The sequence below is a fragment of the Mastigoproctus giganteus genome, chromosome 14 (assembly GCF_048544385.1).
Source record: "Mastigoproctus giganteus isolate SK-2022 chromosome 14, ASM4854438v1, whole genome shotgun sequence".
NCBI classification, from domain to species: Eukaryota; Metazoa; Arthropoda; class Arachnida; order Uropygi; family Thelyphonidae; genus Mastigoproctus; species Mastigoproctus giganteus.
In genome coordinates this window covers 102,242,328-102,268,872 of record NC_143588.1, presented here as the reverse complement: position 1 = coordinate 102,268,872, position 26,545 = coordinate 102,242,328, and the positions used below count along the sequence as shown (strand labels likewise).

Sequence of the window (26,545 nt, the reverse complement as noted above, 5' to 3'; positions counted from 1 at the left end):
AAAGGATAATGGAGATTAAATTTTGCTAAGAAGAAATGAAAAAATAAGAAAAGGAAGTGATATTATAAATGCAGAACAGTTTAGGTAACTTGAGAGGAGACGGAAAAAATTGGAGAAAGAGTACTAAACAGAAAGAACAGAAGCAGGGCTAAAAATTATAAATTAAACTACAATAGCTCGTTTTTAGAGATTAGGAATGAAATACAAATAAATGAACAATATTCTTGTTATTTAAATCTGGTTCAAACATTTTTTCACTCAGCAGTTGCAGACTTGGAATAAGGTTAAGTTCAGCAGAAGACCCATACATTGCGATCTTTCAAAACTGACAACACTTTTGCAGCATTTAAAAAAAAACCCAACTTTTCAGGAAAATAAATATCAAAAATCTTATTTTAATTTTAGGTAAATTAGGTAAGATATTACAGTACATATATTTTATTAAAACATCTGTTTTACCTCTTTGTAAGCTGGCAACCATTCAAGACAATCAATGGCAAAAAGGTGACTATTATCAATATTTGAAAGTGCAGTGAATCGCACAACTGGAGCCTTGGTTTCAGAATCTTCATCAGTAAGCGACTACAAAACACAAACAAGTTAGTATGAATTGCAATAAATTTCAGGAACATTAACAAATAGTAATAATTCATGATTTATAACAAAATAAGTCAACCTATCAACATGAAAATTTGTTAAATATATTCCTAAAATATTCCAAGTAAGCATTGAAATTCTGAAATGAATCAGAGCTCCTGCTCCTTTATAGTAATATTTCTGTATGAAAAACTGTAGAGAGAATGCTATAAAATCAAAATTGAACTTAAAATTATCCCAGGGACCGACACAACATATGTTGCAAATTTGGTAGTAATCCACATTTTCCTGGTTGATTAATGTGAAACATACTTTCATTTATGCTAATTTTTTGTAAGGAAAGGGAGAATGAAAGCTCTAAAATTGTAAATGGACCTGGAATTTTCCCAAGGACAAAACAGAATATAGGTAAAAAATTTTACCTCAATTCGATTGCTCTAGAGCAGTGGTTCTCAAGAGTTTTTTCTATTGGCCGCAAAAGTGGCCACAAGATTTAGCTGGTGGCTGGAAAAATGGCCACAAGATTTTGCTGATGGCCACACAATTCCTTTTTTATTAAGACATTTATTTGACCAATAAGAATGATAGTTAGATGGAATTTATATGCATATGAATAATATAGGAATAATAATAAAATTCCTAAATAGATTGTAAAAATTGTAAATAATAATAAGAAGTCAAGTAATTTAAGATTATATCCTGACGTCAGCTGAGAAACATATATATTTTTGAGTTTTGTAAAACAATATCATCTAAAATTGTTTTATATTAAAAAAATTAATTTTTTTAACGTTAAGATTTAATAAATAAAAAATTTTGATATTTATGAAAATTGTCTGGTGGCTGCACAGGTGGTGACACTTGAGAACCACTGCTCTAGAGTAATAAAATGTACTTTCATTTATATGAATAGATTTCTGTGGTTGGGAGGGAGGTACAATTGATCTGAAAAGCTTTTCAGGGACCAATAAAAACATATGCTGAAAATGTGATACAATTGAACTTTTTCTTCTTAAGTAATGCCTTAACATCTGATAACATACTTCCATTACAAGTATTTTTGGTAACTGGTGATGTTCGATTTTGGGAATTACCACATACAAGTTCCATGTTAGGTAATGTACACACTGCATTATATTTCAGGCACATTCTATTTTTTTCTTAATCTGTGATTAACTGAAGTGAAAAGTAAATACAGTCATTGTTCTTATCAAATTAATTACTAAGATTATAACTTTATAGAACATAAAATTCTATAGGTTTACATTCTTTAAAATTACCCATTTAGTTTATTTACAATTGTATAATATTTATTTCTCTTCTCCTGTATACTTTTTTAAGTCTCTTTTCTCTCTCTATATATATATGTATCTTTTTACAAGCAACACCACATTCATGAGTCTTACATTACAATACATGTAATGTGCTCATAAACTGTCTAAAACTAACAATATTGCATTAAAACTACATTTAATCTTTGTATCACATTTAACCTAATACAAATTATATGGAAAAAAGAAATAACGATTTCTGGATTTCTATTTGTATAATTTTAATTAAATTTGGAATGGCTCAACAAATCTTTCTATATGAACTAAATATAAAATTTCATGAAAATCTATTCACTGGGAATTGAGTTGTTACATTTGAACAGATGGACATATTGAAGACAATAGGTTTCTAAAAAGACTATTGTGTCTAAAAAACAGAATGTGTATTTTATTCATTTAAATCTATTACTTTATTACTGTCTGGAATATAACATTCCCATTTAAAATGCAGTGGGATGTCAATTATCTGAATCACTAATCATTGAAACCAAGGAACTAGCAGATAGAGCCACCCACAAATATTTGTGCCTAGCCATCCAGGTCTTCAAGATGGCTAAGCACAAATAAGCAACACATAGAGGGCCACAGTTGTATGAAATCAGTGATAGATATACTATCAATAAAGCATTTGAGTTCTTGAATTATTGCAACTTTATAAGCATTTTATTTTTTGTACCCTGTGAGATTAAAGGTGTGATTGGATCTGTAAATTTATAATAATAATAATAATAAACTTCTTTATTGCTGCTAAGTACAGTACTAGGAACAATAATTCTCATCATAGCAACATGGCCAGGAGTTTTATATTATATATGTGAATAAATTGGTAAAAAATTACAGTTTCATGGGAAATTGAGTTACACAAAATTAAACATGTAAAAATGAAATTATAATAATAGGAAAATATAAAGAGGAACTGAACGTTGTAACCCAATTTGGAGGGATTTATTCCAGTTTAACAGATGCAATCCACTCGAGGAGCATGTGAAGGTATTTGTAGTCAGTAGCCATTTTCTGTAGGTTGACTCCAAGACGGAGCAGTGCCTGAATTTTGGAGTGCTGGGCAGGTAGGAACTGACTACACAGTTTCAACTGGTTGTATTTGAGGATTAGTGTGGGGTCTGACCTCATGGATGGCAGAGGATTGTGCCACTGACAGAAATCCCAAATGTTTGGGGTGTTTATCACTCCTTTGTATGCCAAGTGGGCAGAAGCAGCAGTGCATAGCACATGCTTCTTGATTAGACTGGGGTTCGAGCCCGTGACCACCAAATACGGAGGATGCAGAAAGGTCAGGGAATGACCATTGCATATCCCCAGAGCAATACGGCCTTAGCTGCTAATTCTCCTAAAAACCAAATAACAAACAAACTCCTTTGTACATTTTTAATGTAGTCATTAAATGCCTGCTGTCAATTAACCTTGGGAGCCTGGGTACATTTAGCTGCTCAGCCGTGTCAGTTGTTCTCAATTGAGGGGGTCGGTGATGCTTATTTGTGACCCATTTCAGGGTCCAGTATTCATACGAGAATGCCGGTTTTTGAAGTGAGGGCAATGCAGATGCCCAAATTTCAGCAGTGTATAAAATAACTGGATAAACAATGGCTTGAAGATATCTGGTAGTGGTTGTGGCATTGCTGGAATGAAGTAAGTGTTGCTTTGCTCTCCAGCGTAGCAACAACACTTACTTCATTAAATCGCTTCCAGAGGAATTCTGTATGAACATTAAATTTCAGCTTCGGATCAAAATAGACACCGAGATCCTTATGGCAGGTAACCACTGGGATGAGAGTACCCAAAACTGATTGTTGAATTACTGTTGGTTGCTGTTTCAATGAGTAAATCATTATTGCAGATTTTGAAGGGTTAAGGTTTAACCCAAACATCTTCAAGTAAGTTGAAAGAGTGGTCAAGTTCTCTGTGATTGAAGACACAATTGCCATTGGGTTTGCAGACGATGAGATTAAGGTAAGAAACTTTATATCATCGGCATATATTAGAGCATCATCATGGGGATGCATGAAAGGAATTAGAATGACTGAGAAAAGAAGGCTAGATAGGACACCACCTTGTGGGACTCCTGCATTGATTTTTCTTGTAAAGTGGGTCTTCTTCATTGTGAGGTGGACACTTCTATTCCTCAATAAGGCGGTGAAGAAAGCTAGTAGGTCTCCATTAATCCTCAAGAAGAATTGCAGAAGACTGAGAAGGGCTGTGACATCTAGGTTGTCAAAAGCAGCTTCAATATCGGCATACACAATAGCTAATTCGAATTTAGTTTGAAGGCTTGAGGAATTGATGTCCGTGCAGCCATGAGGTTTGTTATGGTGGATCTAGTTGCGACTGCGAAATGGAACTGTTTCAGTTTCTGTGGCATCAGCTGTTTGTTTAATGCTGGAAGGAGTATCTTTTCAAGAAGTTTGAGGAGAGTGGAAGAAGTTGAGATTGGTCTGAAATCTTTTAGGCTTCTCGGCACTTTAACCTTAGGCAGTGGAGTCACAGAGTATTCATTCCATTGAGCAGGGAAAACTCGTGTGGAAAGAACAGAGTTGTAGATTGAGAGCAATACATCTAGGATGTGGAGGCTAAGGCACTTAATTATGAAATGACGTATCTTATCTCAGCCTGCGGTACTAGATGGACGTAGGGAGTTAATAGCATATATCAGTTGCTGTCTTGTGATGGAAATTATGGAAAGGTCATCAGTAGGAGCAAATTGAGAGTTTTGGGGAGGAATTTCAGCAGAAGCAGAATTGGCTTTGAATCTTGAAATACAGTCCATCCAGTTATCTAGATCAAGATTTGAATTAATGAGACTGTGTCTGGATGAGTATAGCACTTTTCCTTTAGACAAGGTAGCATTGGTGTATCTCTTTATTGCTGATGCCTTGAGTCTGTTGAAAATAGCTCTTGCTCTATGATTCGATCTTGGGTTGTGCCAGAGATTTTCCACTTTTCTTTGGTCCACCAAGCTCTAGTCCTTGGAGAAATGTACAGTTTTGGCTGACACATAGAGGGTGGCTGTATTTATTCATCTTGTGATTAAATCAACTGCTAGGATTGGGTCACATCCATCAAGAACATGCCACAGAATAGACTGCGCTGCCTTGAGGCACTTTTTGGGATCCAGAAAAGTCGGAGAAAATATGATTTTCTTTTCTACAGTATTATGGCAATTGAAGCTGGGCATAGGCAGAACAAGAAGTAATGCAATTTGGGTCGTGATCTGATTTGAAGGAAATTTCTGGTGGAATGTCGAATCTGCAAATTCCAGAACATAGAATCAAGTCGAGACGATTGGTGCCTCTCGTTGGCTCCTCATTGATATTCATAAACTTTAATGGACAAAGATTTTTCATTAGTCGCTGAAGGAGAGGGCTCAGAAGGTGTGGAAGGTTAAAATTGACACAGAGAATGTGAGTAGCAGAAGGGTGTAACTTATTCATTATCCAGCCGGTAACATCATCAATTGTTGCAATATCTGGAGCTGGGGATATGTAGATTGCCGCTAAATCGATTAAACAGGCATTAAACTTCAAGTCACGAGTATTGCTTCATAAAATCAAGTAAACAGGCATTAAAATTCACAGTCACAAGTATTGCTTCATAAAATAAGTAGTTGCTAGATGTAACGTGCACAAATTTCAGGTTGGAATTTTTGACAAAGATGGCAACACCACCGCCTCTAGATTGAGATCTTGACATGAAGAATGATGCAAATCCAGTGGCCGGAGCACAGGCTATTGACTCCTGGGCAGGTTCAAGCCATATTTCTGATAGGCAAATTATATCCATGCTGTTGGACAACAAGAGTTGTTCGAGGGTTTCAAGCTTATTTCAGAGGCTCTGGACATTTTGGTAGAAAACTCTAAGGGTGAGTTGAAAGGGTATTTTTATAAGTTTATGATTTTAATTTTTTAATTTTTATGATTTTAATTGTAATTTAACTGTAACCCCCAGCTGACACAAATGCAATTAAATTCCAATTTTATAAATTACTCAGTGATTAAAAACAAATTTAATTAGTTGTACATACCAGCTTAAAAGCCTTTGCCTCTTGTGCCCATTCATATGTTGTGGGTTTCTTCAACCTGTCTTGATATGGGGTAAGATCCCAAAGAACCAGCTGCCCGTTATAGCATCCTCCTGCTAGTAGATTAGGATTGGTTGGATTAAACCTCATAACCAAAATATCATCTGGTGCTTCCAGAAGTAACTAGGTACAGAAATAGATAGGAAAATACATAATTATAGTAAAGAGAGAAATGTTTTGGCTAATGCCATATTAAAAAAAGAATCTACATCTCACATAATTAAGCAAATTTTTAAAAATTCTGATTAACATTTATAACTTTTAACAATTGCTTCTGCATTATTTTGTAATTTTTTTACAGATACTTAAACATTTCCACAGTTTTATATTAAACTAATATATAATGTAAAAATTATGAAAGAAACGCAATAAAAATCAAGTTGGAATGCACTTCAAGAATGCAGCAACATCTATAATACAATATGTCCATCATCATCACAATGGTGTAGTGAATTTTTTTCTCACAATAATCCTACATAAAATCATCCTTTTATGCATATAATATATATATATATATATATTCAATAATATCCGTGCTTTAATACAACTTTTCATTGTTTACTATTGTATCTTAATTTTTTTCAGTCTTTTAGAATGAATCCTCCTAAATGTTCACATATTACCATCTACAAAAGAAAGTACTTCTCCCACATCTGATTTACATAGTTATAAGACTTCTCTTATAATTATGTAATCAATATAAAGGAACAATACTCCTACATGGAGCCTACATTTGGTTAGCTATTTCTCTTGGTCATGAAAAGTAAGAGAGCACTTTTTCATTAAGTGCTAGGCTGGAAATATTTTGAGTTTTCTAGTTACACTGCTGACAAATTTGCTGCAATTGCAATGCTTGGAAATTGGGCACTTGTGAAGAGACCTGATCAAAGAATTTAAGGCTTTAAATGAATTGAGTAAAATTAATGATGGTGGTATTCTTATTCTTGATCAGACAATACACACAAGGAGACAAACTTAAATTGAAAAAGGATATATGTTTGAAAATTTGTTTTCTGACAGAGAGTTGTTGATTGTGGGAACAAACTACCATCTGGTGTTGTGGAAATGAATAATCTGAATAAATATAAGGCAGAACTAAACAAACTGATGGAGAGATGAGGTTGTTTTTTTTTTTTTTTGTTTTTTTTTAGCTGAGACTGTATAAGCTCACTTCCATGAATCATTTGTCACTACTAATACTAAATCTTTCTTTACATTGTCACTATACAGCAAAATACAGTCAAAAGCAGTCAACACATTACTTCTCATTAGTTCTAGCAGCTTTGAAAGAAACCATTATTTTATAACTTCCACAATTTTTCAGAAGCCAATAACACAATAATTATGGCAGCTATTGTGCAGAAAGAAAGCAGTCTCACTGTCTGACTAGCATCAGTTCACTGGAGGCAGCTGTCTACGTTGTTTCGCACTTCACATGATAACATCTGCCTACTGTTTATTTGACTTTAATTCTGCTGAAATTTCTACTGCTAAAATTTCAATTTGATAGTGAACTTAAAATTATATATTTTCAATGATAACAGTATCCTTAAAAAAATGTCAAGGATACTGAATGAATAACAAATCTTTATATGCACCATAATCATTTTGACAGTTATGTATATAAGAATTTCATTAAAAATAGCTATTGTAGATATGAATATAATATTATATTCTCCAAGATTATACTAATCTTTACTAACAGAAGAAATTTCATTGAGAAATATCTATTTGTTTCTATGCTATTTTCTTTTAAAGCTGGTGAACAATCTGCCTTCTTTGTGAAATTGTTTTTATGAAAATAAGGCTGCTAGAATGTGAAAATGATATTTTTTATTTGGAGTCCTTGTAATTTTGGAAATGGGTGATAAAAAAACGAATGTGAAATATTGAAAAAAAAAAAAAAAAACAGTGGTATAAGAATTTTAAACTGCAGAAAGACACTATCCAAATTCCTAAGAGTGTTGTAAAAACCTCTGTACCTTCTGGCAGGTTAAATGTTTTTGCATTTGCAGGTGTCTCTCTCACATCTAGAAATTCAACCTGAGCAAGTTATATGGTTTGCTGAGGATATAAGGCATAACAGTACATGCAGTGTGTGTAAATTTTGTGTTCTATAGCCAGTTTACCTGTTTGCAGACTGAAAACCCAGCCCTACTTGAAAAAGTTACACTGATTTCCTCACATCATCAATGCAATCTGAACCTGGATTTTTCAAATGGGTGGAAAGTGATATAACCACTATTTAATTATAGAGGAAGCAGACAATGTACTTCTATGCCAAATAGCAACACAGCATAACATACATGTGTCTTAATGAATGATCTAAGTTAGTTACCATAGGAGGTATTTCAAATGGTAAGTGTGAATAATATAAGATGCAGGTTAACACAGCATTACTGCCAATCTAGTAATTCAATTAAGGTTTGTTTTCATCATACAGGTTCTTTAGCCAAATCACTAAATATCAAATAGGTATTCAATGATTTGGCAAGTATATTAGGCTTAATGAGATGTGTATATTAAGATTAATGAAAATACAAAATTTAGTATGTAATTATTTTCATTGTTACCTGCTCAATGAGTTTTGTAACTCTCCTAGCATCTAGATGTAGGAGGACTGCTATTTAATGTGAATTTATTATATTATGACAATAAATGTTATTGTTATTTGGTTTTTTTTTTTTAGGAGCATTAGCAACTAAGGCCATATTGCTCCGGGGATATGCGGTGGTCATTCCCTGACCTTTCCGCATCCTCCGTATTTGGTGGTGACAGGCTCAAACCCCGGTTTAATCAAGAAGCATGTGGCTACGCACTGCTGCTCCTTCCCACCTGGCTACGGAGGCGCCGACAATAAATCAATAATGATTTCAATGCAGAAAAATTCATATACAGGCAACTCCCCATATAACATGGTACTTCTACAAAATGGTTTCACTCCAACATGACTGATAAATTGTGGCAATCCTCACACAACATGGTACTTCTACAACAAGGTTTGGCTCCAACACAGTGTGAGGATTGCTGGACATCCCGCATAACATGGTATTTTTGAGCTGGGAAAACCCTGCTATTATGTTAGATGTAATTTTCAACATTTCCATTCCTTTTTATGAATCCCTGCTGTTGACTCGCTAGTTGTTGTTGCCTTCGTGATATTTTTCTAATGCACATTCCTGGAGGTCACTACCATAAAACAATTTGCAGTTTCTGGTTTACGGGTCTTTTCTGTTAGTGTAATTAATTATACGTGGGTAGTAAACTCGATCTCCTTACATTTGTTATAGTACTGATAGCTGGAATTCTGTGGGTTTTCACGTTATTATGGTGAAATGTTTCCCCTTCCATGAAATATTCAATCATATAAAAAACATAAATAAATTTTCAGAAACTCATTACTCCATGTTGTGTTTGTTGAAACTTGTGCGTGCCATGTGCTTTGTTATTAATTGCTTATCATTTTTACTGTTTTAAATTTTACAATAAAAAAAAAAAAAAGTCAGTGAACAGAAAAAGCAATTAGTATGTACATATTACAGTATGTATTAATTAAGCTATGTATGTAAACGTAAATTTATTTTTATTTTGCTAACTGAAAAATATTCTTCTGATTTTCACATATCATTTAGTTGGGAGATCCCTGGGTTAGGTTCTGTGCTATTGAACTTGTGCTTGTTTGAGACCATAAAAAATAATTGTGACTTTGAAGAGTGCAGTTCATGACTTTTAAAGAGAGCAGAATGTAAATGAAATCTAGATGCTGCAGAAGAGATTGTGCTTAGCAGCACAATCTCTTCTGCAGCATCTAGAATGAAGAGGAAGAAAATGAAATTAATGTATGTTATCTCACATATAAGTATCACAATATAAGCTTGTAAGGTAAGATGTTTGTTCAGTTATTACTATTTAAGTTATTACTATTATAAAAATAAAGTTAAAATATTAAGTTATTACTACTATAAAAATTAAGTTTCCAATAGTTACAAAAAAAAAAAAAAAAAGGCATATTTTTGTTAGCTTTTGGAACATAATCCCCTTTTTTGTACACAGTTTCGCATTACACAAGATTCTGTAGGAACCAAACTACCGTGTTATATGAGGGTTACCTATATTTTAATTTGTTTTATACAGTTCCAAGATGTCTAGAAGAGTTCACATCTTCACTGTAGCTTTCTTTTGGCAGCCAGTATACTAATGCCACAGTTAACAATGGGCTGCACAATTTTCATGACAACATAATAGGCATGATCTCATAATATGTGTACTTATGTTGGCATACATTACCCCAGACCTACAGCCAGCCCTAAAGATACCCAGAGGATTACTAGCTTTTAATAAATTAAGTTAACACCACTACAAATAATTTCTTAAAAGACCTATTTTAGGTTTAATATGTATGCTTCATATTAACTAAAGATAATTGATAAACTACCTGTGGCACAAGAGAATCTATAAAACTCCAAATCAGAATTAAACTTGGCTGAAGGATAAGGTTAGAAAAATTGTCAATACGTTGTTCAAAAGTACACCTTTCTCCACATGATACAGCTAATATGCCTAAATTAAAAAAATAATAATATATATATATAAAATCATGAATTTAAATATTAAAACTTTTGTACATTTCATTAATAATTGGGTGTAAAAGTAAGTAATTTTAAATATCCAAACTGTAAGAAACTTTGGTAATGCAATCTAAATGAAAAAAATGTAATATGAAAAATCCTGGTGCAGACAAAAGCATATTAAACATCTACCCACCTTAAATGAGCTGAAGGATACAGCACTAAAGATGCATTACAAATCAGAGGATAATAATCCTCTGTCATCAGAACATGCCATTCCTAGAATGTGCAGTAATGAAATGGTTAAGTAGTACTCGAACTGGGCTGAAATACACTGTAATTCTGATTCATAAGTCTCCTTTTTAAATTAAACTTAAAGCATTTGGGTTGTTAAACTTCTAAAAAAATTTTCCAAAATTATGATGATCATTGTTAATTGCAAATTTAAGTACTTCATAATTAACTGCGATGTCCAAATCAAAATTAATGGGTATACTGTTTACGAGTTTTGGAAATGCTTTTCATAAAAAAAAATATATTTATTTATTTAATCTTCTCTTTGTTGCCAAAATATCAGCATTTTGGTTTTTCCAATTGAAGCACTGATATTAAAGACAACTAAGAAATTTCTATTTCTTAGTTGTCGTTAGAGAATAGAGGAAATAGAGGATATGAGTTGTTTTAAATCAGTAAAAAGGTAGCCATGAGTATATTATATAATTCCCTTTTATAATTTGTACCCCCTTAAAATATTTCATAAATTTCATGTCCCCCTCCAGAACAAGTGCAAATAAAGATAACTGACATAAAATTTAGTTATGACTGTACATACTTTATAAATTAATATATATATATTTCAATATATTTAACTAAAGTACATAAACCAAGCAAAGGATTGTTAAAAAAATGTTTGTCCATATTTCAGTAAAAATGAGCTTCATACAAGCAACACAAATCTCCAAAACACAAAGTGTGCCCTCTGAGAGGGGGAGATACTCCACACTTTAGGAACCTTTAATATATTGTGTCTGTAAATTGCTTATATGCAATGGTCAGCTTACTTGTGAACAGGATGAAAAACCAAGTTTCCAAGAGAGAAAATCACTCAACCCTTATCTGAGATTGACTAATTTGGACATAGTGTGGAAAAGTTCTATAAAAGTTTCTCACAACATAACAGGAAAATTGAACCAGATCTTTTCCACATGTTACAGAAGAACAGTAATTAGTGAGCTACCAACAATGGCCTGAAAACTGAGTTCCCTCCCAGCTTTTGATCTGCTTTCTGATTTTGTTGTCAACCATAAACAGTTAGGCTGCTATCTGCATTGATTGGTTTGTATAGTGTGATCACCTTAAATAGGAATCCATGAAAATTTAGCATAAGTTGTAGAATAGATGTGTGGAAATTTGCCTTTAGCCAGCAGGTAGTTGATTACTGGAACAAACTTCCATCTGTCATTGTGGAAGTTGATAGCTTAAATCAATGGTCTTCAAACTTTTTTGGTTGTGACCCTTATTTTACTTAAAAGGACTAGCGTGTACCCTGGAATAAAACAATAAATACAGTCAGTCCTCGTATAACACATGTTTACACTACACGAATTCAATCATACATAATTTATAAATAGGGGAATGATGTCGTATATAGCACGAACCAAATTCGCTTATGCACGATTCGCCTTTGTATTTACAAGAAATGGCAGTCCAATGTGGAATCACCCCAACTGAATGCAAAATAGGAATGAAGAGTAGATTCTGAAAATGTATTTATGTTTTTATATCAGTGAAGGGGAAACACATTTCACCATAATAACGTAAAAACTCACACAATTCCAGCTATCGGTATTATCAAAAATGCAATTAGATCGAATTTACTACCCGTTGTAACAGATTCCACCAGCAGAAATGCAACTGGAAATTGTTTTTATTGTTTTATGGTAGTGCTCCAGAAATGTGCTTAACAAAATGTGAGCTAGTGAAGTGTTAATAGTGTGTCTCTGCCTTTATGGTGTTGTTTATTCAGTTGCTACACTTGCACAGCTTTGTTTATGTGTATCAAAGCATGCCACCTCATTCTGTAATTGTGCTTTATTCCCTAAAAATGAGTAAAATACTTAAAAGGTGTGAAAAGGAAGCATACTGCTGAAGATGCTACAGATTCAGAGAGAGTAAGAAAAGCAATATGGATAGACAGAGGTGGACTGAGTCAAAAATTCTTATGGGGGAAAATTTGTAGCAGCCTCATACTAGCGTTTATGGCCAAAACCACACCGGCTTCCATCATCATCATCTGGCCTCCAACCCACCAGGGTTTCCCCAGTAATGTTTATGGCCAGTCTGCCTCTGCCCACAAAGAAAAAAATATGAAATTCTGAAATGCTTTGAGCAAAATGAAAAACTATATGATATTGCAAGTGCTACAGGCCTAAATGAGGCAATGCCAAGAATTAGAAAGAATGCAGAGAAAATAAAAATAACTTTCATAGCAGGAACAACTCAAAGTGTAATAAAATCCATTAGATCAAGACACAAAGAATTGGAAAAGATGGAAAGGCTGTCATCTGTTTGGACAGAAGATCAAACAAAGAACAAGTTTGCTTACGATAGACGCAAAAGCATTAGCAATATTTTATTACATAATACTCATAATAAAATACATAAGTATTTTATTACAACTATTACAAATAATAATCGAATATTACGACTACGAATAATCATAATAAAATACGTATTTTATTACAATTATTTATTGTTTGGTAATGTTTTGGTTTACCAGGATCATCGATTCTGATATAACCTGTGACAAAACTAAAGGAGATCTTTTTGCGACCTTTTTCTCCTCCTTTTCCGAGAAAACTGCAGCTATGGCTGCTTCAACTTATCAATTTCAAGTCATTAAGGATGATACACTGAATAATCTCTCGGTGGACACAGACAATATCATTCAAGCGCTTCGGAAACTTACAAAAGATTTCTCAGCTGGCCCAGATAAGATTCCACTTATCTTGTGAAAGAAATGCTTTCCACAACTTAAATATATAATATTGCATATATTCAATCTTTCTGTTAATACTGGTATTTACCCTGCTCACTTCAAAACAGTTAATGTTATTCCTATTCCAAAGAGAAGAGCAATCCACTCACTAGGGAATTACTGTCCCATCCTGCCTTCTGAACTTGCTGTCAAAAATTTTGGGCACTGTCATTCACAACCAATTAATGGAATATTTTCATCACTTCATCTGCGACTGCCAACATGGCAGGGACCAATCAACTACCACTAATCTTCTCACTATCTGGCAGCAGGTTCTAGACACCGTCGATTGCTTAGGACAGGTTGACGTGATCTACACAGACCTTACTAAGGCTTTTGACAGTGTCCCACACAATCAACTTACTAAAAAAACTAAGCCACTATGGAATACTTGACCCTTTACTATCCTGGTTGATGAATTATATTTCATATCGAAAACATAGAGTGATCATTGGACAGGGAAGTCTCAAGGGAATTTTTTCCATCAAGAGGAGTACCACAGGGATCATCTCTTGGGTCTCTTTTATTCACCATCTTTATCAACGATCTACCGGAATTTGTTGAGAGAGGTGGTATTAAGATCCTAATGTTGCCGATGATGTGAAACTATATTCAAGTATCAGCAGTCAAGATGATGCAGTTAATCTTCAGGCAGTTAATCTTCTCAACTCTTTTGCTGATTGGGTTGCTTTGAATGGGTTAGAGGTTAATCCTAGGAAATGCAGCTCTATTTTCTTTGCAGCTTTGAGGAAAATTAAGGCTTTAGTTAATCAATATTACATCAAGGAGATGCCAATTTCCAGAGTTGATGAAGTTACAGATCTGGGAGTTACTTTTACCGCTGCATGTGGGTTTGATAAACATGTTAGAAATATATTAAACCAAGTGAAAAAACAAATTGGCTTCATTAAACAGCAGACATACAGATTTCAAGATCCTCAGTTCTCTGTGCTCCTATTCAAGACAACTATACTCCCTATACTGGAGTTTGCTTTTCCTATATGGAACCCACACCATTCATAATTGATACAGCAAACAGAATCGCTCCAGATGAAATTTATCCACTATCTTTTCAGACGTAATCCCGTGTTTTACCACAGAATCTTCTACCGGAATCTCTGTTCCTACTTCAAGCTTCAATCTCTGGAAACTCGGCAAACTGTTCTTGACTTAACCATATCTTTGCTGGTTCAACCTACCTGCCGGATCTACTATGCCATATTGACCTTCACATTCCAGCGGTGGCTACTAGACAGAAGACTACATTCCACATCGGTAACTCTAGATTAGAGATATCGAGGAACTCCTTCTTCAAAAGAACACTGGCACTCATGAACATGGCTGTGAACAAGAAACAGTTTCACAGAACTATTTGGAGTAGGTTGACTGATTGATGGATGAGTTCTGGGCTAAAGATGTCCTCATTAATTTGTGTGTGTGTGTGTGTGTGTGTGTGTGTGTGTGTGTGTGTGTGTGTGTGTGTGTGTGTGTGTGTGTGTGTGTGTGTGTGTGTGTGTGATGATGTCTCCTGCAGCAACCTGCTCTCTGCGATTTTTCATGGCGCTGGACTTGACATCACAAATAATTTCCGTGAATTGGACTTTTCCAGTTTGAATGAACTTTCATTGTACAAAGTGTATTATTCTACTATTTATTTTTACGTTTTGTACAATCTTTGTTCTGTTATCTTTTTTTCTACTCTGTTATACACTTTAACTGGGCGCATGCCTGCTGTGTATATTTTATGTTAAAAATAAATAAATAAATAAATGTGTGTCCAATCTTGGGTGGTCGGCACCACCTAACCCTATTTTTCCCATAGGGCCTGTTATTTATATTGCACGATTTTGCATTGCACGAGGGTTTCTAGGAACACAATTATCGTGCTATACGAGGACTGACTGTATATAAGTTTAATATATTTTTTTATTTATAAATCATTTACATGAAAGGCATTATATCTAAAATCACATTCATAAAATCATTTGTTTTGATTGTTTGCTTGATCTACATTTGTTCAGTAAGTTAAACAAGGATGGAGGATATAATCTGAGTCCAAAGCGAGCACGTGACTGCTTCGTTTCAGACATGGGCAAAACTGATGGCATGATCATATAAAGCTGCATGATCATAAAGTCACATGATCAAACAAAGCAGCATACCGAAGTAGTAAAAAAAACTTTATTTGTAATTTTTATTTTCAATAAAGTTTCAAAAAACTAAAGTTTTTATAATTAATAAATATTGATTTATTGCAGATTATCTCATGCATCCAACTTTGGAGACCACTGGCTTAAATAAATTCAAGGAGGAACTGGACAAACTTTTAGAGGGATTGGATGTGTGAAATGGTTTTTTTTTTTGGCTGATGCTACATAAGCTTGCTTTCTTGCATCACATGCTCTACCACTACTACTAAAATATGCATAATAACTTAGCATAATATGAGAATAACAAAGAACGATGCAAATGATTAGACATATTGTTAGAGAAAATGCATAGAAAAGGCATGTAGTTTTTTTTTTTTTTTACTTTTTTTTTTTGGTTGATGCTGTGTAAGCTTGCTTCTTTGTACCATTTTTCACTACCACTAATATTAACCTCCAGTAAAAGAATGCTAGAAACATGAAATTTACAAGCAGCAAATTTTTATTCTCTAACATTGCTTAATGTATCACAAAGACATTGAAAATGATGTTGTTGTTGTTGTTGTTATTTGGATTTTAGGAGCATTAGCAACTAAGGCCATATTGCTCCGGGATATGCGGTGGTCATTCCCTGACCTTCCCGCATCCCCCGTATTTGGTGGTGATGGGCTCGAACCCCGGTCTAATCAAGAAGCATGTGCTGCGCACTGCTGCTCCTTCCCACCTGGCTATGGAGGCGCCTTTGAAAATGATCACTATCATGATCATAACATAATGAGTATGACAAAACATGTTAGAAAACATTATGCTAAGAGTGATGCTGGAAATGGTGTTGGATATGTTGCTTTTAAAGTCTTCCAGAGAGTGCACAGAGATTATTGCTGTAAGCATTTTGACATAGTCCCACAAAAAGGGGTCCAATGGTGGTAAATTTAGCAAATGTGGTGGCTATATTCCTTTTGAAATTGTGTGATCTTCAACCAATAGCAATAGCTTGGTCATAGGTACACAAGAAATGTGACGTTGCACTATCTTGCTGAAGCCACACTTTAACAATCCCCCCTCTTCTCGGTGAGATAGGAGGAGAAATTCACAGTCTATGTCAATGTACTACTCAGAGGTTATGGTTTATATGTAAAAGGTGGACCCAATAATCCTGTGGTAGCTCACTGTACATCATACTCCAATCTTCACAGGGTGTAGGAGAACTTCATGTTCTGCATGGGGATTTTCTGTTCACCACAGTCAACTATTCTAAGAGTTTACATAACCAGGCCTCATCAAAGAATGAAGTCCAGTATAATGATCATCTTCATCCACTTTTTCTACTAATCATCCATCCTTTTTCTAGTAATCACTTCATTTTCTGTAACATGGTGGTAAACATTACTACATGATGTGCACGTTGTATGAAACCAGCTTTAATTTCCACATCGCTGTGTGACAACTGCTATATGACATTCTATTTTGTTGTGCAAGCTTCAGTAGTGACTTATGTGTACTTACTGCCAGGCTCTCCCTAACCTATGTTATATGTTCCTCAATCACAATAGTCTTACGTTTGAATAGACTCACAACATTCACATTCTCAGTCTCCCTGAACATTTTCACAAGCTTCTATATCTCCGATTTTGATGGTACTTTATGACATTGAAATTACCTATAATAATCATGTTGAGTAGTTTTAAATTACACTATTTTGAGGTAACGTTCTGCCACAAACACACACTCCCCTATATTGATTTATCATTTACTGTTTACACTGCACATGCACGTCTACAGTTTTACAGGATGCCAACAGTTGGCAACACCAACCACAGAAAAAAAAAAGGATGTTACTTATAAATTTCATGCCTCCAACATTCTTTTACTTGAAGTTTTTGCATTTTCATAGGTTCTCATTTAAAATAATCACACCCTGTATTAAGTTGAATGTATTGGAATTTTGCCAATTTACTTATTATATAAGCATGCTTCGGATCCATGTAATATCCAGAGTCCCATTTCTAGAACCATAGACTAAAACAGAGACCTGTTGCTGAACTGAATTATTTCAAATTGAGTTGCATTTTAAATGGATAACCATGTATATATCATTTCCTCTGCAACAATATAATCATTTTGTCACTCATTAGGTCTGGATTCCATCAGAGGCTGGAGGAATTTCTAAAGGCCTCTTCAATCACAGCTGTAGTTAGGCAATCTTGCACAAGGAGAGTAGATTTTTTCCCTGTGAGTTATGCCGGGATTTTCAATTGGCGCAACATACAAACCAGCCTGCAAAGACACACTTATGTAGACAGAGTACACACTGATGTAATATGGCCTAAGATGCTGATGCACCATAAAACCAACATGCCCATACATATCATAATCACCACAACCATTATCAGAGTAGGTAATAGATATGAAGAAAAGCATTAAATTAATTTTAAAAAAATATATGAACATACAAATAACTAAGGCTACATTTCCATAAGGTTCATTAGATTCTGCAGAATTCAATAGTAGTAATAATTAAAAAAGAGTTATATAATAATGAAATAATAGGTATACCACTGAACTGAGGATGCCAGGCAATGCATGTTATCATCTTGCTTTCACCTTGTTGCAAATAAGTAAAGGACTGAAATTCCTGAAATATGATTATTTGGTTAACACAATTGAATTTACTGATATTAAAAAAAAAAAATTAAAAACTACAATAAAAATATTCTATTGCTCATTTAAGTAGTACTTAAATTAAAATTAATTTTGAATTGACTTTAGCAAACAGAATGTATAGCTGTTTAGTATTTTACATTTTATTTTTGACATAATGGATATTACAAATGCATACTTAAATTTTTTTTTTAAATATAAAATTAAAATAAATTAAAATCATTGAGGCAAATTACTTATAAAAAATTATATAATTAAATACGGAATGATTTTTAAATTAAAATATTCATGTAACTTTAAGAAAAAGTTAGGGCAAAATTTTTATTAGCTCCATAACATGCTCACTATTTACAAATATATAAAAATTATAACTTAATCCATATTAATAAACAGAAAGTTCGCATGTCTGACTTGTTAAATTCTAATATACTTCCACTTGACCTATAAGGTTGAAATTTTTCTTATAGATACTATGGCAATATTCACTGAAGGAAAAGTTGTGAAAGTTGCAAATTGTTTAAGCAATCCAAAAATATTTATTTGAACATCATACAATTTATACGAAGTTCACATTATTTTTATGGGATAAGCAAAAAGGCAGTATTTTTGTATCATCTATCCTTATGATTCCCAGTGATATCCTTTCTGAATTCAGTCGTCCTCACTTTCCCATAATGGCTTATTTTGCAATAACTCAAAGTCTGTAAGGCCCAAAGTCAATCACTGAAAGTTTCTGGTGTGATTTTACATTCATATTGTTTTTATTTTTGTCAGTTTTAGATAGCATGCTCAAGAGCTAATAATCATAATAATTTGTATATGCTTTACCAGGTAATACAATCAACAACATAATCTATAAAGAACTTAAGAGTTTTCCAGTATGTACTTATAAAGATCTAACAATAATCATGAGAGATCAGGTATGTGATCTCCAAGATTTGTCATGGATATTCTTCCAGTGATGATAATTAAAGCTGCAACTTGGGTGTCTGTCTAAAATGCTGATGGAGCTGATATTCAGGTCCCACTTGTGAGTCAAGTGGATAAAATTTCAGCAAAGATTGGTCATTTCACCAATGTGGAAACAAATCAAAATCTGGGGAAGTAAGATCTGGACAAATATAATGTTTGAATAGCATGTTGCACAGGTCATCTTAATCAAAATACTTGAATTAAAAGCACCTCACCTGCATAAAGTTTAGAATTTATTTTTTTACTAATACAATCTAAAATTCATGTCTTATTTGGATGTTTCCTTCTCCATTTCTTCAGTGTTCTTGCTTCAACTATCACAAAAAATGTCAAAAGACCAAATGAAGTTTTTTTTCTCATTTTTCTTTTTATTATTTCCTATGGAACTTTCTGAATTCTAGGGGATGAAGGACAGCACTATTCAGCAGATTGTCATTATAAATGAGGTTTAAAACACCATAACAATAATTCAATTGAAAAGATCTGTTGTAAAAAGGAAATACTTTCTCTTTTCTGAAATAAAAACAAGGGTGCAAATTCACCAGTTGTCTTTTTGACTTTTAGACATAAGCTGAGATACCCAACAAGATGCAATTCTCGTCCCCCCAAAATATTCCATTAAAATGGTATAAGCTATATCATGACTGATGCCAGCAACATGTGCATTCTCACAAGCTAGTTTCAATCTTCTTTTATTATTATTATTATTATTATTATTATTATTATTAGCTGTATGGTGCAAGGAAGCTTGAGGCTTATGATGCACCAGCCAAAAAAAAAAAAAAAAATTCTGAATTACCCTGAGAGAGAGAGAGAGAGAGAGAGAGTCAGAAGAAGTAGAAGGGAATCACCAAGAAGAGAAGAATGATGATATCCAGCTAAGGACCCTGGGTGTGTCAAGCCCATACTCACCAGATGTGAGCCCCTTGGTTACAAGTTCTTGAATTTCGTCAGTAAGCCTGTGGCATGACAAGGTTTTTCAGCTTGGAGTTTGTCTTCAACACTGATTCCAACCTTTAGAAAATTATGTCTCCGAATAAGGTCACAGTTCTATTAAGAGTACTATATATAGACAAATCCCTTAAAAGATTAGTGAATTTCATATATGCATTTGATATACTATTTCAATTTAAAAAATGTTTTCTGCTCCTTCTTGGTCAACTCTATTCATGCAACCACCAGTATCTGTGCATATTTCCTAATATTCAACAAACAAAATGCTATATAAACACAATTTACAATACTTATATTTTAAACAATATTGAAGGCTATACAGAACTTACTGACGATCCTCATATTTTTCTCACATCTAGGGTGATGCCCCCAAATTTTCTCTAGAATTCCTAAAACTAGTTAATTAATGATATCTCACAAACTCTCATTCCACTCTTGTCATACAGACATTTAAGTCCACTGCATGCCTTTTCTATGAATATTTCCATGGAATTATGCATCTAATTCCTTCTTCTTCCAAACCAGTCAAAACATGTGCCTCAACTAGTCAACCTCTATTTGTAGCTCAGGCTTAAAAAAGTTCTTGTAAAGAGACTAAGATAAGAAAGTGATTAACCAAAGTTTCTAGAAGAATGAAATGAAGATGGAAGTTTTTCTTCCTATATGTACCATTCAAGCATAGGGATAACAGGCTTAATATGATAAAAAAATTTGTATAAATGAGTGGGAAAAAGTTAGTAATATAAAAAAACATTAAGAAAATAAGAAAAAGAAGGCTAATAACCATAAATATATATTTTTAATAATTGCATAAGGCCACTTGTAAGTTGTGACATCCTGATATTTAATATATTTCATTATGAAGCAAAAAAATTTTAATTTTTTAAATTATATTTGAAAATTTTAAATTGTTTTTATTTACAGTAATATCCAACCATATAACATCCTTTCCTAGGGTTTTGTGTAATTTTTTTTTCTCAAGATGGAAAAAATATTAAACAAAAAATTTTAAAACTCAAAGAGTGTATTTTATGAAAAAAATTAATGGTAAAAGGAAGAAGACTATAAATCAACAGTCAGTTAGTAAGCAAATTATTACTTGCAGTAATGATAAACAATTTGAAAGTTACAATGCACCCATTATGTAAACAGCAATTGTATACTCTAAGATTACATATGTAATTTATGGCCATAAAGTAGTTAGCAATTTACATTATGTTGTTGCTAATTATAAAGCCTATTCATATAAGAAAAGTCCTCCAAAGTGAAAATATTAATTTATAAACTTGGAAATACCCAATTTATAAACCAAACATCTTGTCTTATTTTTAAATTGTGCAAATCTTAAATCGAAAAGAAATTCAAAAAATTTTTTTTCTCTCATTTTCTTAATTATGTATTTCTTAAATAATCAGCTTTCTTCCAATAATTTAAAGATTAAAAAAATATTTAAATCTAAATTTTCTGTTTACACTCCAGGACAGTGACATGGTCAGAGGAGTTCACAAGACAGAAAGAGTACAAGAAACAGCACAGTATTTAGCAGTCAAGAGTTTGAACCCCAGTCACTCAAAGAAAGCATATTTATGCAGCCCCACACCTGACCAGTTGACTACAGTGAACAAAAAGTAAAATTAATGAATGAATAAATGTCACCAATGAAACATTAGAAAATAACCCAAAAAATCCATAAAAATAAAAACATATTTAAAACATTGTTAAAAACATATAAAATGGAACTCCACAACAAACCAGGTCTTCCCAGTAAATGAATAAATAGATATTAGCAGTGATAGCTACCAAAATTAAATATTTACCCAAACCTTATTAAAAGTAAACTTCAAAAACATAAGCCTAAATAACAAATCTGATAATTATCACACAATTTGTGCAAATGTATCATTTTGTATGTAGCTACGGCAACAAACCAAAGTTTGCACAGAAAACATCATATATCTCATAAAATGAAAAAAAAATCACAAGTAGTCTTACTCTTGCACTTAATAGTACTTTCCTGTGAAGAGTGCCATTAACCAGAGTGCCACTCCAGTTGAACTATTCAAGTTATATCAATGAAAAAAAAAAAAAAATAGCAATATATTTCTCTTCACATGGAAGTGCACGGGTGAGTAAACTCATCTCATGCTTTACAATATGCAATATTCCATTATAGCTACAGAAAAACAATGTATTTGTACTATTTGTACAAAAAGTTACATGCCTTCCACAGCTTTAAGTTTTTTAGCTCTTGACTTGTACAGATTCAAACTTGAAAATATAGCAATAAATAAATTTGAATCCATAAATTCCTCTTCATAAATACCACTTCAGTTCACTCTAGTATTTAAAAATAAAAGATTAAAAAGTAGATTTTATTATACAAACCTTAAAATTTTCATCTTGCTTGGAAGAAGAAACAAATTCTTCATCTCCCAAGGCCTCCCAATCATCCTTAAAAATATCTGCTATTTCATTCAACTGAAGAACTTCTTCTAACCTGAATATAAATTTTAAGTATGCATTTAAATAAAACTTCAAAAAATATATATAAAAAGTACCAGCTTAGGTTATTTATATTACTCTCTAGATCTAGACAACTACAAATGTAGCATTTTTTACTTTTTAGAATTAATCAAACCATATTTTTCAGGATACCAACAATTATCTCCATAACATACTCATAAAAACTTACAAGTACTCGATAAAATTATAAATTTAATAAAGCATTTAAAATATTAAAGAAGAAAGTCCAATAAATCCTAAACTTATTTAATTTACTGAATACAACAGACATATTTCATGGAACCGTACAATAAAAATCATATATATAACAGAGATAATAAGAATTTTTAATAAATACTGATTTCTTATCTGAGAAAACTACAAACTCTGATATATTAGAGGGAAATTAAACAAAAATGAAAAAAAAATTAAATAAATTAACATTTTTATTTGCTAATCCCTAGAAAATAAGTATGGGAGGGGATGAGGAGTCAGGGAGCCTGATGGATGATTTGGTATCACTGTTAAAGATCATATGGGCTGTCTTGCAATGTGGTGGGCAAGGAGGCTCAGAATTTATAGTTTCACCTCTGCCTTGGCTGCTGTATTTTCATGGTGAATCAGATTAAGCATAACTTAAGCATGCACAACATATATGGCTTGCCTTTGTTCCACATTATGAAGAAATACATTCATTCCTTCTGATGTTAGAATTTCTTCTTTTTTTTCTTCGGTATATTCTTGAGATTCGTACTGGATGCCAATATTCTTGGGCTCCTTGGATATTGTCTGGCTCTCGTTGGGCATAGATGAAACAGATATCTAGCATGAAGAGGAAAAGTTTACTTAATTAGCTTTCATGATTTTATGAACACAAAATCAAAAACAACAAGAAAGAGTTTATCTTTTTAGCAATATACAATGATTATTTCTTTAAAATTATCATGCTGGTGTTCTAAAAATTTAAGAGTGGTCATAATGTGACAGAAAAAAAAAAATTCATGATATGATATTTATAATTTTTTGGATTTTTTTTCTAAATATTTTATATTCAATTTTAGGGTTTGTTGTTTTTTTTAATTGCAAATCCTAATATTTTAGTTTTCACAGAACTCTTTTAACTGTTTAATTTTTTCATGTCATATCTAACAAATAACAGATTTTAGAAATAAATAATTTATTGAGTAAGATTTAAAGTAAGACACTTTTCCACATAATCGTTGTGATTGTCTGGACTCTAACTGTACCAAACGTCCTTTGTATATCAATTAACTAATTAAAAACATTTCACAAGGAAAAGTGTCTTATTTTTAATTTTACTTAGTAGTGCTCCATATAATGTGCTTTTAGAGTTTAATTAAGTAATTTATTGATTGATAAAATACTATTTATATTTGCTCTAAAAAAATAAAAATAATTATCTTTTTTTATAAAAATAAATATTTATTCTTTGAGCTGTGAATTATTGCTAAATAAGTTGTTAATGGAAAAGTTTAACTCTCAAACTCATATTAAAATAGTTACACTTTGCCAAAGTTTAAAAACTATTAAACTTTACTTTAGAGAAATTAACATAATAAATCCATAAAAATTTTAAAAATTAATAATTAAAATGAAAAGAGAGAATATAATAAAATGAAAAAGAGAGAATATGAAATGCATGACTGACAAGTATGAGTGGTGTTCGATAAATTAACTACCTTGACCTATAAATATGCTTGATATATAAAAAAAACAAAGTTTACCATACTCTCATAAAGTCTGTATCTTATTTAGTATTAGTAATAGCAATTGATGCAAGAAAATAAGCTCATACAATCACCAAAAAAAAAAAAAAAAAAAAGTCCCTATCAAACCAGAGAATGTAATATTTTGAAGAGTCAATGCTGACCATCCTCAACAAATACTTACCCATATCAAAGGCCACTTCTCACTGGATGCTATGTTCATACTTCAAAAAACAGTGCAGAGCTTAAATTTCTGAGGAAAATTTACAAGTGCATGATGCAGAACCATAAAGGGTTTTTTTCAAGAATTGTAATTGGTGATTAAACATGGATTCATCACTGAGATCTGAAGACAAAACAGGAGTCTATACAAAGGAAATATCATGGGCCACCACCACCCAAAACTTCATGATTCAACCATCTACCAGGATGATCATGGCCGCCATTTTTTAGAATATGGAAGGAATTCTTTTGAAAGGCTACATGCTGCATAAGAAAACAACCACTGGATATGGCTATGATGCTGTTCTAAAAATTTAAGAGTGGCCATAAATGGATGCAGTACCAGGATTTTCTAAGCTAGAGCTAAAGCAGTTAAAGGGAATCATTATGCTTTATTCATCAAGCAGCAGTAAAATAATCCATATTATTTTGATCATAAGGGAAGGGGAGGAAGATTATAGCCTCTTTGGCCCCAGCCATAAAGCACATAGGAGGGAAACTGACACAAGATGACTTGGTTTTTCATGATAATGCTCCTATACACAAGTCCCATAAAACAACTGCTGCTGCTGCTGCTTTGACAGACTACAGATTTCATGAGTTAAACTCACCCTACAATCCAGATCTGATGATTATTTCCTCTACAGAAATACGAAGATACACTGCTTGTGTGGGTATCAGTTTTCAAGGCAGGATGATCTCAAGTAAGCTGTAATGGCTTTATCAGAGACAAGAATAAAAACCTTTCTTTTCACGTATTTCCTCAAAACAGAAGATATACTGAACTCAAATTAAGCCATGCTGTTTATTTATTACCAAAGTAGATAATATTTTGAGTGCCACTCATATACAAACAGTGAATTAAAATGAATGATAAATTCTTCTGAGATTATTCCCAAAAGAATATGCATAATTAACCCTTTTGGTGGTGACTTGAAATTCACTTCATGTGACACATGTGGGATGAGTCTTTTTTTTTTGTACATATGAAATTAGAAAAGAATAAGTAAAAAAATATACTAATGTAATGGATTTTATTCCATTTTCTAGTAACAATAAGAACCACTTTTAAATGCTTTAAGACAAGCCAGAAATATCTCAGGAAAATAATGTGTTGAGAAAACACTGTACTGAGCATGGAACTGTTCCAGGATATAACAAATTAAAAGTGAATAACTGAATTTTTCTGGGCATACTACCAAAGGGATTAGGAACCTCCCACATGAGGGGTTCTTAATTATGTGTATTCCTTTGGAAATGACCCCAGAAAATAAATTTGAGCTGAAAATCCTAATTAACAAGAAATTAAATACAATGAGGCACAAAGTGTGATTACATTAAATCAGTAGTACCATAAAGACAACTTTTAGCATATTATGATAACTCTATCCCTTCTGCCAACTCATCCCCAAAATATATCTGTGGTGTGAAAATAGATCTGTGGTGTTAAAGCAGCATTCATTTCAAAGAAGCTCAGATATTCACCTCCAGTTTAGGTAATGTCACTGATGTGGGAAATCATTTTGTATCCATTTCTGGAGATCTATTTCTGCCCTCTTGGAACTTCTCAAAAGGTTCATTCAACACTTGAGAGTAATGTCTTAAAATTCATTTTATAGTTCTTTACTGCCTTCAGCTGCTTCTGTCAGGAAGTTTTAATATCACTGTTGTATTAGTACAGTGGTTTTCAACCTTTTTTTAATAACGGCACCCCTAAGTAATTTATTTTATTTT

At 32.8% G+C, this 26,545-nt stretch overlaps 1 protein-coding gene across 1 annotated transcript in view; it reads right to left on the bottom strand.

Moving 5' to 3' along the window:
* Nucleotides 1-441: 441 nt before the first annotated feature.
* Nucleotides 442-26,545, bottom strand: part of LOC150075452 (dynein axonemal intermediate chain 3-like) — a 51,551-nt gene continuing 25,447 nt past the window's right edge. Inside the window, exons 6-11 of the mRNA XM_090388491.1 lie at nucleotides 23,527-23,684; nucleotides 22,746-22,857; nucleotides 18,330-18,408; nucleotides 10,457-10,581; nucleotides 5,965-6,144; nucleotides 442-582 (exon numbers count right to left, since the gene is read on the bottom strand). Of these exons, the coding sequence (XP_090244617.1) occupies nucleotides 442-582; nucleotides 5,965-6,144; nucleotides 10,457-10,581; nucleotides 18,330-18,408; nucleotides 22,746-22,857; nucleotides 23,527-23,684 (795 nt within the window). The remainder of the gene's footprint in view (nucleotides 583-5,964; nucleotides 6,145-10,456; nucleotides 10,582-18,329; nucleotides 18,409-22,745; nucleotides 22,858-23,526; nucleotides 23,685-26,545) is intronic.